Raw genomic sequence first — 13,080 nt, 5'->3', positions numbered from 1 at the left:
TTTTTGAACAAAGGTCAGCTGTCACGTTGTTCCCAGTGAAGCTACGCTAACTGTCTCCCAGCTTTAGAGCCATATTTTGTGACAGAAACATGATTGTGATCTTCTCATCTCTTGACAGGGAAACAAGTAAGCAGCTCGTCCTAAATGTCAAACCATTCCACTATTCTTTTAAGTGACATTAGTGAATGCTCTCCAGAGATTACGAGCGTTTCAGTTTCACAAATTTGCCATGATGTAATTTCAGTAACGTAACTTTACAGCTGTACTCAAGCTGTCCACCACATACATCAAACTAACTTTTGCTATGACTGTTAAATCACTGCCTGAATGAAAATGATAAACACTGTTTATAGTGAGCGACTATTTTGAAAATGTTTTAGAAGTTTGTAGGCTTAATCTTCTTTTGACTTGTTAAATATTATCATTTTGTATTAAATTTGACAATATTTAGCAAATATATTTCATTCAGTGGAGGGTTTTCGTATTATTATTATTGTCCCTTAATGCTGCTGTCATTAAAAATGCATTTTCTTCTTTTTCTTTTTTGTTGTTGTGTCATTTTTTTGTCCACCCCGTTTCTGTCTTTAAGATCTGTAGACTTTAAACAAAAACAGAAAATCACAACCTTCATATGTTGTGTTAGACTGGGTTAGTTTTGTTTTTTTCTGCCTAACAAAGGGCAGGGTGAGGTTAGTATTGGTCAGTGAAGAAAACTTGAAAGTTTCATGACCATAGCAGCGTCAGATGACCCTCCTGGTATCGCAGCAACAGGGTGTGATGCCCCCGAGGCACATTACTGACTCAGATAAACGGCATTTTACCAACACGCAGACAGAGGGCAACGTACAGCACTTAACACTGACACAACATGAGCGCTTCCTCGTTGGTTGCCCATAGCAACCGGGTGTAAATACAAGGCAAGTGGAGACAAGAACGACTTTGCAAAAGGAAAAAAAAAAATCCAGAAATGTTGTAAGTGGAAGTCCCAGTATTTCCCATGTGGGTCAAATAACTGACCATGTAAACACAGACAACCAGAGGAAAAATACAGAATTCTACAAGAACAGTTTGTCCCTGGATCCTGAAACTTGGCAGAGATTAAAGAATGTGTGGAATTCAGCTGAGACACTTAGGAGATGCATGCATGCATGACGTTTATCTGATGTAACGCCCTCCAGCAGACGGTCGGGCAGGGAGACAGACGTCTAGCAGATATTGACATCACAGCCCTGCTGGGTGGGTTGCTGTTTGGTTTGTATGGCGTAATCTCGACCGAGTATCGCTCCGCAGAGGTGTGAAAGCTTCACTGCTCCTGGATACAGTTGCTATGTTTTCACCGAGCGTACCTTTCACAACGTAAACAGACGTGATCCTGGGATTTTTATGTCAAATGTCAGGGAAGCACAGGCAGGTAGCTCTGTCACGCACTTCAGCCGCTGAGTTATGCAACAGGAGAAAAAGGAAACTGCTCTTTATGACTTGACTTAAACAGTAGAAGGAAAATCGCAAAAGAAGAAAAAAGAACCTGAAGGAAAAACATTCAAAATTCCTACTAGAAATGAACAAAGTTGTGCATTTTCTGTGGGGGCTTCACAGTAGTTTCCAGGATCAAACGCAGGTTTGTGCAGGATTTCACCTCATGTGCAACGCTGGTCGGGTAAAGCCCAGAACATCCTGTTGTGCAGTGTTGTGTTCACCAGGGAGTCTCCATGAGGAAAGTTTAGAATCTTTCCCTCCCTCCTCTGCGCTCAGAGTGTCAATTCACAATACTGAAAGACATGTGGAAATCCTGGAACCTTCCTCTGTCTGACTCCTGAATATCCTGTGTGTAGATTTTTGTGATTTTTTCACACCATGTGCACTATTTTCACACGTGATGGTGAAAGCATGTATTTTTTGTATGTGCTTGAGTTGAAAAGATATTACTGTTTGGCAGGTCTAACTGTCAATACATTTAACACTCATGTCGCCCTGCAGGTCAAAATTGACCCGTTTTAAAGTTTGAAAATGTGGAAACAAAACACACTTTCACAGTGAAACTTCTGATGTTCATATTTTCAGCATTTTTGGGAAATCTTTGAACATTTTTTGGTGGAAAAAAAAGAAATGTTAAAAATGTTTCTTAAGAACATTCGCAAAAAGTTGTTTTTTTCTGAATGTTCTTAAAGAAAATATCAGACGTTTTACTGATGTATGTATGTAATCACCTTAAATATTTTTAGGATTTTTTTTTGAAAGATTTGTACTCATTTTTGGAAAATATTTACAAGAATTTTCTTGCCAAATTTGGGGGATTTTTTTAAAATAAAACTTTTAAGGTAAACTTTGAAGGAATTATTGGAATTTTCTTCTTGAAGGTTTTGCAAATTTTCTGAAATTTGGGGAATCTTTTTGCAGAATTTTTGGATTTTCTTCAGACAAGGAAGCAATATTTTTAGTGCCCATAAATGAAGACAACAGGAGGGTTAAGCGGAAATAATACATCAAAAAAATACACACTTGCATTCTGAACATGCACACATATAAGTGTGTTTTTAACTCTTCTCTGTAAAGAAACTGCACAAATCACAACCAAAAAATGAAAGGCATTTTATACGTTTTGGATTTCTAGGAGACTTCACGTGAGCTAATATCAATCCAAACCAAAAATATGAATGTGCTTTGTACTTAAAATTTGATTTCTCCACTGAAACAATGATCACAGCCACAGATTTCAGACCTCTTATGTAAACCCGGTGGGGCTACTGGTGTGTGCCATATTTAATTTCGAGTGCAAATTTTGAAATCCCGGAAACTTGGATGCATCTCTTTTACATTCAAATTTGGCCAAAGGTAAAAGAAAGGAAAATATGCACTGCTGCTTCGGTTAGCCACTTGTAACAGATAATTTCCCCAGTGCAAAAGGGAATTCTTGAAGAGCCAGTCAGGGGCCGTCTCCCTCTCATTCATGCCCAATGGTGTCTCATTCACTGAAATCCACGGTGACATGTCCCCTAACCTACATCACAGGTGAAAATAGGTGTCTAATAGGAAACTACAAGTTTTCATTCTGAGTGTCTTTGGGGGGGATTTTTCTCACAAAAGCACAGGCCGGTGTGATTTCCCTTGCTTTTTCTAAGATAAGTCAATTGGAAATCCCCGGCCATTGGCTCCGCCCGCCGAGCGCACAAAAAGCCGTGCGCCTCCCTCGGCTGCACTACTCTGCCCTGACCTTTGGAAAGAGACGGAGCTGCTTCCACAGACAGAACAAGTCAAACATGGACGCCCACAGAGTGTCGAACCACAACCAAATGGATTACAACTTAGACAACATGGAGCCCAAACACGGGAAATTGCTGCCTTGCCCGGAGGACCGTTTTGACAGCGGCCTGGATTCCCTAAAGGAGGACGAGCTGGTGAACGATTTTGTGGAATTGAACGTGAGACCTTCTTGCGAGGACCAGTCGCAGGAATACGAGCCTTGGAGAGCTGCGCTGACGGAGGACGGTGACACGTAAGTGGAATTTCTGTGGATTGTTGTTTTTACTGCAGTTGCGCATTTGCAAATGTCGCCTTCCGTGCGTAAAAGTTTTGCACCGGAGCGCGGCAAATACATTAGAAACACAATGCATTGAAAAGAATTGGAAAGTTGCAAAAGTGCGCAATGGAGTCGAAAGTTGCATGAAAACAAGAGGTCTTTAAAAGCTGTGTGTGTGTGTGTGTGTGTGTGTGTGTGTGTGTGTGTGTGTGTGTGTGTGTGTGTGTGTGTGTGTGTGCGCGCGCGCAGCACAGTGCGTACCCAGTGCGTGTGTGTGTGTGTGTGTGTGTGTGTGTGTTTTGGCTGAGAGCGCAGTCTGGGCGGTGCTAAAGTCCGCTCTGCGCGTTCAGGAAAGTCCCTGGCCCGATGCCAGTAACTGATAAAGTATCAGATGTGTCAAGCCACAACTGGTGGAAATAACCCGACAAAACTCCATTCTTGCGAAACGCTCCACTGCTCAGGCTTTGTTCTCTCTCAGCGCGCTGGAACCACTTCCTCTATGCGTAATTTTTTTTTTGAAAAGCACTATTTTAACTAACCTCGCTCTCTTTTTTTCTGTCTCCACAGGCTGCTCCACTTGGCCATCATTCATGAAGCCACTGAACATGCCTTTCACATGATCAAACTGTCCCACAACCACCCTTTCCTCAACATACAGAACCAGCAGAGACAGGTAATAACCAAAAATCGACTGTTTTTTTTTTTTAGACAAAATAAACCCTTATATTCTTCATTACACATATAAATTCTCTATAAACATCAGATAATAAATGTTCTAAATGTGCCCTCCACAGACTGCCCTCCACCTGGCAGTGATCACAGAGCAGCCCCAGCTGGTGGAGAGACTCCTGAAGGCTGGTGCAGACCCACTGCTGGCCGACGACAGCGGCAACACAGCCCTCCACATCGCCTGCAAAAAGGGCTCGATGGCCTGCTTTGGCGTCATCACCCAGATTTGCCAGCGCCACCTCACCTCCATCGTGTCCTTCCCCAACTACAGTGGTAAGTTTTCAGTTCAAATAGAACCCTTAAAGGCAAACGGACTCTCATGTTTCTCCAAAACAGCTCTTCAACTGGATTGTTAACTGAGATTTTTCTTCTTTTAGGACACAACTGTCTCCACTTGGCGTCCATCAACGGTTACATCTCCTTGGTGGAGAGCCTGGTCCAGCTTGGTGCAGATATCAATGCACAGGTAGGTGTCATGACTTCACGACTCACTTCTCTTTATTTTGCAGAGAACACATCCAAATGAAAGCAAAGCAGTATGCAGGAAGCTAACTTTGGCTTTTCTTGTTTCCTGAAGGAACAGTGCAGTGGGAGGACGGCGCTCCACCTGGCCGTGGATCACCAGAACCCAACGCTGGTCTGCCGCCTCCTGGAACTGGGCGCCGACGTTAACTGTTTGAACTACGGCGGCTTCACGGCGTACCATCTGACCTACGGCCGCCAGAACGAAGAGATCCGCTGCCAGCTGTTTGAGAGGACGGCTCAGGAGCTGAGAGAGCTGCCTGACAGCGAATCAGACGAGAGCGACATGGAGTACCTGGACACGTCGGAAGATGAGGTCAGTATCTGCCCCAATGTCCTGACAGGATTCCATCTACTTGTTCCTTCAAAGTAAAAGTCTCTAATGTTTTTTCTTCTCTGTCCTGCAGCTGTACGATGACATAAAGTTTGGAAAGTAAACCCAACCATCCCTCCACTGGTGGTGTGAACGTCTAGCTGCTACCGGGTTTGCCGAGCAACGGCGCCCCCCAACTGGGGACAAACCAGTCCACGTCCCCCCCCGTCCAAGGCTCAAGTCCACGGGTGCTGGCCCTGGGAACGAGAATGAAGATGGCGCCCAGTCCGGTCAAGATCACTGAAAGATCTGCACCATAAGAAAACACAAAAAAGCAGGACCATGCCTTCCATTTGGTCTTTGTGTGACTGTATAAATATATAATAATGTGTATATACCAGACGAGACGTGTAATATATTGTAAATACAGAGATATTATTTTTGTACTTGTACATACGTGTGAATTTAAACACTATTAACAAAAGTGTTGAATAAATAAAAAGGAGTTTATGAATATGAACAGCTCTGACTGGCGTGTTTCCTCAGTCGGTACATTTCCTTCCGCTCTGACTCTTTCTGAGGCCTTTTACGAGGCGCAAAACGAGCATCATTTACACAAAGTGACGATGTAGAAGTCAGACATGTGACATACACGCAGACATAAAAAGATCTCACTCAGCTGCTTGGAACAGAATGGGATTTCCTCTGTTGGGCGAGGTCACCAGGTTGCCTGAGTCATCGCGCTGAAAGTCCCTGGGCGGCATAAGAGGAACAAGATGTGCTTAAATATTCCGCCTGAGCCTGGAACAGGGCGACTGGCAGCGCTGGGCAGAAACGCTAAGGAAATAGGGGAAGGAGGAAAGGTTCCTTACAAATATGGGAAAATGTGTCAGAGAGGGTTAGAAAACTCTTACTGCTGTGTCATCAGGACCGGGAAACGTTGCTGGAGTCTGGGAAGTCCAAGATTTCCCTGTCAGCTGATGCATACATGCTGTGAAGCTGGGAATTTTTCTGAGAGGAATTATCCAAAAATAACTGACGCTGTTTAGTTTCCCTGGATGGAGTAAACCTGGAGTCAACTGTTGACTCAGAAAATATCCCTGATGACTGGTCTTCCTATACCGAAGCTGCAGCAGTTAAAGGATTGACAATTATTACATTAATTGCCAACTATTTTGAGTAGCGAGTCATTTTTAAAGAAGAAAAAAATCAAAATGCTTTGATTCTAGCTTCTTAATGTTTTTTTTTTTCTTCTTTGACACTAAACTGAATATTTTTGGATTCTGGACAAAACAAGACATTTGAAGATGCCATGTCAGGCTTTAGAAAACACTTTTTTGGACATTTTTACCAGTTTTTTTAATGCACGATTCATCAATCATTTGACAATAAAAGTAATAATTTGCTCCAGTTCCTAATCTCGTTGTACCCGGTACAATGACAATAAAGGCTATTCTATTCTATTCTATTTTAGTGCTTACTGCATCTTACTGAGCTGCAAACATTAACTCAGCTTACAGACCTGCACCGGTTTGCAGGGAGATTTCACTATGACTAAAAAAAAACCTCTTGAGGACAACAAAAATTGTGCAATTAAGCAAAAAGCCCCATTTTGGGTAAAAAAACAACTATTTTAACTGTCTGATTTTGCAGCAGCAGCACAAAGACGAAGAGAGAAGTGGAAAGACAAAAGATGATGTCAGGAGACCGATAGGAAACCGTCTAAAAGCAGCTGAGAATGACTAGCTGATGACCAAACCCTCGTAGATGCTGAGCTGAACGGGGTCACTGACTGGAACCATCTTCCCCTCTGACACGCTGAATGTCAGCTGTGTCAAAACCATTCTGAGATATCTGAGGGAACTACATTTTCCCTTTGCAAAGAGGAGCTATTTGCGTTGTAAGATGTTTCCGGTAAGCCGAAGAGAATCTATTTCATACTACATGCGTGTAGAGAAAATGAGGTCAAATCTTGTCCACATCACGACAGCGTGTAGTAGAATAAGTGCACCTCAGCAGGTCATGTGATTTTAGTGCATTCAGAGCCACAACAGGAAGCTCAGAGGTAGAAGCTCATGTTCCCATCAACATGTTCCCCAGCTGCTTTACCAGCCCCACAGTTTAAAAAAAAAACCTACGTATTTATAGTAAACGCTGTTAAAGAAACAGCCTCATGTGCAGAGAAACCGTAAACGTCATAACAAATGTGCTGTTTTACTCCAAAAACTTGTTTTTATTGTTGAATGAAACAGTGGGGTAAATGTACAGCAAACAAAGATAACACCAGCCTCCATCTGGGAACTGCATATCCCATCATGCTCTGAACTCCATCCATCGGTGACTCTGCTCGCTCAGTCGCGCTCTGCCAGGGACATCAGGTGGGTGTCTACTTCAGTCTCTGTCAGGATCCTGCAGAGGAAAGACGGATCGCAAATCAGCTTTAAATATTCCATTAACTGATTGGTAGAAAATTCAACCCGATTTAAGCTAGAATTCAAGCAAAAATGACAAAAAGCTTTTCAGACTTCACTATTTGATGCTTTTCTTTGCCACATTTGATATTAAACTAAAATATTTGAGTGTTACATTAAAAAACAATAATAATCTGAGCATATCTCTTTATATTACGTAAATTATAATGAACATTTTCCATCTTTTTTTTCTTTTTCTTTGTAAATATTCAACTAACAGGAAGCAGAAGCAGAACATTAATTCAACAATCGACCCCAAGATAATAAAGGGAGAATTATCATCAAGTATCATGAGTTCATATGTCGATTCTTCAGCCACATCAGGCTAAATGTGAGCAGCAGTAACTCTTCTTTTTTCCACTCTTCTTACAAAATCAATGCAAACAATAATGGCATTTGGCAAGTTAACGTGTGTTCTGGTGTTCTCCGGTATAGAGGATTTCTTGGAAAAGCCTCAAAGAGGTCGCAGTCAAAACGACAAGGAATGAAAATAAAATGAGCACTTTTGTTTTTATCCAGTTCCGTTAATCTGGGTTTCATTTTTTCAAACGCAGTGATAGCCTGTAACGGACTAGAAGCAACAGAAAAATGCACAGATTTCTGTCCAATACTGAAACCCAGACTCATTTCCTGCACCGTGCAGACAGTCAAGCATAGTTAGCCCTCAAATGACATTTTTTTTTTTTTTTTGTGGTTCATTCTGTTTCCAGCTGTTTTACCTGAACTTGGGGTCCTGTGTTGTGACGACGCCAACCTCAAGCTCAGAGGGCTTGAAGTCAATGGAGAGAACAGTTGACAAGCAAGAGATCGCCGTCTGAAGGGGGACAAAAAGCAAACAAACAAGTTAAGATTACATTTACGATATCTTTACTATAATCAATAAATAATGCAGAGCTATCATAGTTCAGTTCCTTTTAACTTCACAGAACAGGAACATGATAATGACAAAATGATCATGAAAACACCTGGAAACCCCCGTACGTTCCACAGGAGGTCTGTTCCTTCCTTATCTACCTGTGCTGCATCAGCAAAACTGTGTTTCCTAAATACCTCGATAGTTTGTTCAAAGGTCCAATCCAGTTTCTTTTTCACTTTCTTCTCCAGGAAGCTGGTGGCTTCTGTCTGCTTCACTCCGGCGGCGGTGGCCTTGAAGCCACAGTAGTAGCCGGCCGGGTCGCATTTGTACACCTGCGGGCCGTGTTCCTCGTCGATGCCGATCACGATCATACCTGCAGGTTCACATGCATCAGAGAGGATGAAAAGAGTCACAACTGGCTCCACATGGTGCCAAAACTCGACTTTAATCTCATGAGAAAACGCCTGGGAGTAATTAAACAGACTCACAGCAGCCCAGTGGTCGCATCTCAGCGTTCTGCGTGTAGACTTGTGAGATGTCAGCAATTCTCTTACACAGCATGTCCACTGGAATCTCATAACCGTACTTGTACTGCCAGTTGGCCGCCTCGTAGCGAGCTCGCTGGACCTGAGACCTGCTGTCAGCTGCAAAAGATTGGAGAGGGACAGAAGATTTGCTTCAAAGCAGCCGTTAAGTGTTGCACTGTTTTAACGACACTTCAAATGTTTAAATGATGTCTGCAGACAGCTGTTCTCATGGCAAAATAACAGCTGCTTGGAAAGAGGATCCATCAGCTACAGTGAATGCAGCAAGGCCTGCTAATTTCAATTCAAAAATACCATTATTTGTGTTTGGATTAAAGCTGTTTTTATCCAGTTTGTTGTTTCCATGAGCTAAACAGATGCTGTTTTCTCCTAAAAGAAGACCTGACCACAGGAATTTACAACTTCAAAGAAAAGCTGAAGACAAAATGCTGAATGTGAGAGTGACTCAAGCTGAAGAAAACAGTTAAATATTGGGAACAGAAACAAAGGAGCTGCTTAAAACGAGCAGGATTATAAATAAATGGATAAAGTACAGTGTTTTATGGTTGCATTTTTTCAGAGTTTAATAATAAAATTAATAAGACATAAAAAATAATCCAGATAACTGTAAGTGCCCAAGTTTCTTACCCGTCATCCCAGACATTACACATCCAATGTTATCTGTTATTCTGAATAGGTGGGTCACTGTGGAGGCATCGAGAAGCTTGTCCTGTTTCAAGGAAGAAACAAAGAAAGATTGAATAGGAAACATTGTTTTTTATCATTTAATACCATCACTGTATCCAAACAATTTACTTTCTACTGAATAAGTTTCTTTTGTATTCAAGAAATTAGAATAATCTAAGGTGTATACAAAGATTGCAGGCAAACAGAAAGCACACAAGTGTCCCACTGGCAGCATTTAAAGATACACTTAGCATTGCAATCAAGAAAGTAAATATAATCAGGTATCCAAGGTATAGAATTAAGTGAATACAAAGTGAATAAACAAATCATTTCCTATGTCAAACATCTGCTGTTTTTCAGTTCTAATTTGGCCGGATTCATAACTTAAACTAAACACTATAAAGCGAGTCTTTTTACAGCTTGTTAGACTAAACACACACTTGGTGCTCCAAAAACATGATGCTCATCTATTAAGATTGCAACATGTTTCATACTGACTAGAGATCGATCCATACATCCAAACTGTGAAGCACTTTCCCAGCAGATTTAGTAAAACTGAGGTGTAGTAGCGCATCTTTCTCCAACAGTAAACTGAATATAAACACTGGATGATATGAACATGGTGTTTTCAGTGCAGGTAGACGCCTCCTGTTTTCACATCCCGGTGTGAGCTGACATCACCTTCACACTGCATGAAAACAAGATCCAGACGTCAACTCACCGGTACTTTTTTCTGTGTTACAACAATTGCACAGTCCTTCCCCCTGACCGCTACTGATGTAAGTCCTCCTTGATTTATAGCCTTGAAAGCATATTCTGCAAAAGAGGACAAAGCAGCTTGTTATGAATGTTATGACATGAACCCAGCAGACAGAGGAAGCATTCACTGATCGCAGACAGTCCAGTCGATATGTGTAAACACAGACGGATGTCTCAGCTGGATAATTGAAACAAAGATCTGTTCTCAGGTGTCATCTGATTGGCCTTCTGACACAGGATTATTGATGGGCTCACAGTTTTCCAGTTATCCAAAATAACAGCAGTAAACAAGCAGCATTTAAAGCTGTGTCTATCCCCTACACAGTACTATTACATTTTCAAAGACTGTACTTGATATCATTGTGACAATTGATTAACTATTTGATCATCAATTCCGTTAAATGTTAGAAAAAAATATTTGTGAATTAAACGTGAATATTTTCCTCTATTGGAGTAAACTAAATATCTTTGGGTTGAGGACAAATCAAGTAATTTGAGAATGTTATCTTGAGAAGCATAGGGAAATATTGTTCAACATATTTCACAATAACTAATGAAATAACTGAAACAAAAATATATAGATTTATTTACAATGAAATCAATTGCTGGTTGCAGTCCTATTGACGGAGGAGCTTTACGATTAGATGGCATCAACGAAACTTCAGTTAAGTTCAGCTGAATAAATAAAGCAACCTGAACCGCTAATTTTCTATAACGTCCCTTTAAACCTAGTCAAAACTTGTAACTGCATTAAATTCCTGCCCCTGAGACCAAATGCAACAATTAAAGATAAAGTATAATAAAAGTAAACGTTAAACTAACTTCCCAAAGCCGAAAAACTTCACTTAAAAGCAAGTTGCTACTTTCAGCAATGAATCAGCTTGCTTTACTGCAATGCTAACATGCTAACTAGCCTACTAGCCAGCTAGCTATTTTGACTGGCTTTGTTTTGGTAAGTGTTAGCACCGTGAAACTAGGTGTAAAATAGCAACTCGCACACCATTAAGAATACTTTCAGAGTCGTATATCACAGCACTTTCGCTTTGGCGGGGAGTAATTTATCAGCTAGAAGCCGGACTAGGCGAACCATGACAGAGCATTTAGCTAGCTAGCACAGAGTTAGCCAGCGAACCGGCTTTTGTGCGAACAAATCCTCATACTGACCGACTTGATAGAGTCTGCCTTCGGGAGAGAAGATGGTAATGTGTCGATCGAAGCCTGCACTCGAGCCTCGGGACATTTTAAAAAGGTAAAGTTGGCCGAGAAGTTCGTCCAAATGAATTTGCAAGCAGATTTCACTTCATGCAGAAATGTTTGTACCCGGTAGTTGAACTGGAGGCACCAGAAGCTCATCCGGGTTGAGAGGCCTGCTCTATTTCCATGGCAACGCAACACCGGGGCTCACACTCAGGTGGTGTGTGAACACAGATTGTTATTTATTTATTTAAATCATCTTGTTTATTTATTTATTCAATTGTATACATAATATTTACTTATCTATACTTATTTATTTATTTTTGTTAATCCTGGTAACCGGATATGCATGTCACTAAAGCACATTCAGGGGAGAAAAGTATCTTTTAATGTAACCTTTTTTTGTGATTTCCTGCCTTTTTGGAGCTACAATTCTACAATTCTACAATTTCATTTAGCAGACGCTTTTTTCCAAAGCGACGCACAACACAAGCAAGAATTCAGACATAAGGAAAAACCTGTAGTAAGTGCAAAAAGTGCTTCAAGTGCGATTGGTCAAAGGTGTTGCCATCAAGTTGCAGAAGAATTGCCAACCCCCCCGCCCCCCCCCTTTAAGTGCTGGGTTTTGGACCACCTGACTTATTCTACCCCTAAGGTGGAGTCAGATTAAGTGCCTAGGTGTTCTCTGAACAATTGAGTCTTCAATTGTCTCTTAAAAGTAGAAAGGGACTCAGCAGAATGCACAGAGTTTGGTAGTTTGTTCCACCATTTAGGAACAACAGAGGAGAAGAATCTGGTTAGCGATATCGAGCCGTGCTGGGCTGGAAGCACCAGGCGTCTCTCACATGCAGAGTGAAGTGGGCGTGAAGGGGAGTAGACCTGGATCAGGGAACCCAGGTAGGCTGGGGCCGTTCTTGTAAATGTTTTGTAAGCCAGGAGGAGAGTTTTGAATTTGATTCTGTCTGCAACTGGAAGCCAGTGAAGGGAGATGAACAGGGGAGTGACATGAGCTCTTTTGGGCTGGTTGAAGACCAGACGTGCTGCTGCATTCTGGATCATCTGCAGAGGTTTGACTGTACATGCAGGGAGACCTGCCAGAAGAGAGTTGCAGTAGTCAATGCGTGACATCACAAGAGCCTGAACCAGAAGTTGCGAGGCCTGTTGGGTCAGGAAGGGTCTGATCTTCCTGATGTTGTAAAGGGCATAACGACAAGATCGAGAAACTGAGGCCACGTGAACCTTAAAGGTCAGCTGGTCATCAATCATGACACCCAGGTTTCTGGCTGAGTTTGTGGGCATAAGTAAGCTAAAACAATATTTCACAATCAGACAAAAATATTTTCAGTTTAAGTTTTACAACATGCCTACTTGTAGTGGATAACAGAACGATGTTTGTGACTCTTCAAAATTAAGAAAATAACAATGTCAGTCCATTTTCTGATGGAATTCTGATAAACTAAATAAAAAAAACAACAGTGTAAAACTTAAGAGGTTGCATGAAACATAGT

At 41.6% G+C, this 13,080-nt stretch overlaps 2 protein-coding genes across 2 annotated transcripts; one reads left to right on the top strand and one right to left on the bottom strand.

The window, feature by feature from the left end:
• The first annotated feature begins 3,178 nt into the window (after positions 1-3,178).
• On the top strand, positions 3,179-5,601 carry nfkbiaa (nuclear factor of kappa light polypeptide gene enhancer in B-cells inhibitor, alpha a). Its single transcript, XM_022210226.2, has 6 exons — positions 3,179-3,493; positions 4,085-4,190; positions 4,312-4,519; positions 4,624-4,712; positions 4,824-5,084; positions 5,176-5,601. The coding sequence occupies exons 1-6, from the start codon at positions 3,258-3,260 to the stop codon at positions 5,203-5,205; spliced, it is 930 nt and encodes a 309-aa protein (XP_022065918.1). The 5' UTR covers positions 3,179-3,257; the 3' UTR covers positions 5,206-5,601.
• Positions 5,602-7,290: 1,689 nt separating this feature from the next.
• psma6b (proteasome 20S subunit alpha 6b) lies at positions 7,291-11,724 on the bottom strand. Its single transcript, XM_022210228.2, has 7 exons — positions 11,543-11,724; positions 10,341-10,435; positions 9,581-9,662; positions 8,897-9,052; positions 8,603-8,781; positions 8,272-8,366; positions 7,291-7,490 (listed from the first exon to the last, which is right to left on the bottom strand). The coding sequence occupies exons 1-7, from the start codon at positions 11,616-11,618 to the stop codon at positions 7,433-7,435; spliced, it is 741 nt and encodes a 246-aa protein (XP_022065920.1). The 5' UTR covers positions 11,619-11,724; the 3' UTR covers positions 7,291-7,432.
• Positions 11,725-13,080: the final 1,356 nt, after the last annotated feature.

This window comes from Acanthochromis polyacanthus, chromosome 16 (genome assembly GCF_021347895.1).
Source record: "Acanthochromis polyacanthus isolate Apoly-LR-REF ecotype Palm Island chromosome 16, KAUST_Apoly_ChrSc, whole genome shotgun sequence".
Lineage (NCBI taxonomy): Eukaryota > Metazoa > Chordata > Actinopteri > Pomacentridae > Acanthochromis > Acanthochromis polyacanthus.
This window is presented reverse-complemented; position numbering and strand designations above follow the sequence as displayed.

Bases quoted from the DNA above. Each gene is read 5' to 3' on its own strand.
- nfkbiaa (XM_022210226.2), top strand. From the start codon at position 3,258: ATGGACGCCCACAGAGTGTCGAACCACAACCAAATGGATTACAACTTA. The intron at 4,520-4,623 runs GTAAGTTTTCAG...TTCTTCTTTTAG, and splicing joins GTCCTTCCCCAACTACAGTG to GACACAACTGTCTCCACTTG. The intron at 5,085-5,175 runs GTCAGTATCTGC...TCTGTCCTGCAG, and splicing joins TGGACACGTCGGAAGATGAG to CTGTACGATGACATAAAGTT.
- psma6b (XM_022210228.2), bottom strand. From the start codon at position 11,618: ATGTCCCGAGGCTCGAGTGCAGGCTTCGATCGACACATTACCATCTTC. The intron at 8,782-8,896 runs GTGAGTCTGTTT...GTGAACCTGCAG, and splicing joins GATGCGACCACTGGGCTGCT to GTATGATCGTGATCGGCATC. The intron at 7,491-8,271 runs GTAAAACAGCTG...TTTCCTCTGCAG, and splicing joins ACACAGGACCCCAAGTTCAG to GATCCTGACAGAGACTGAAG.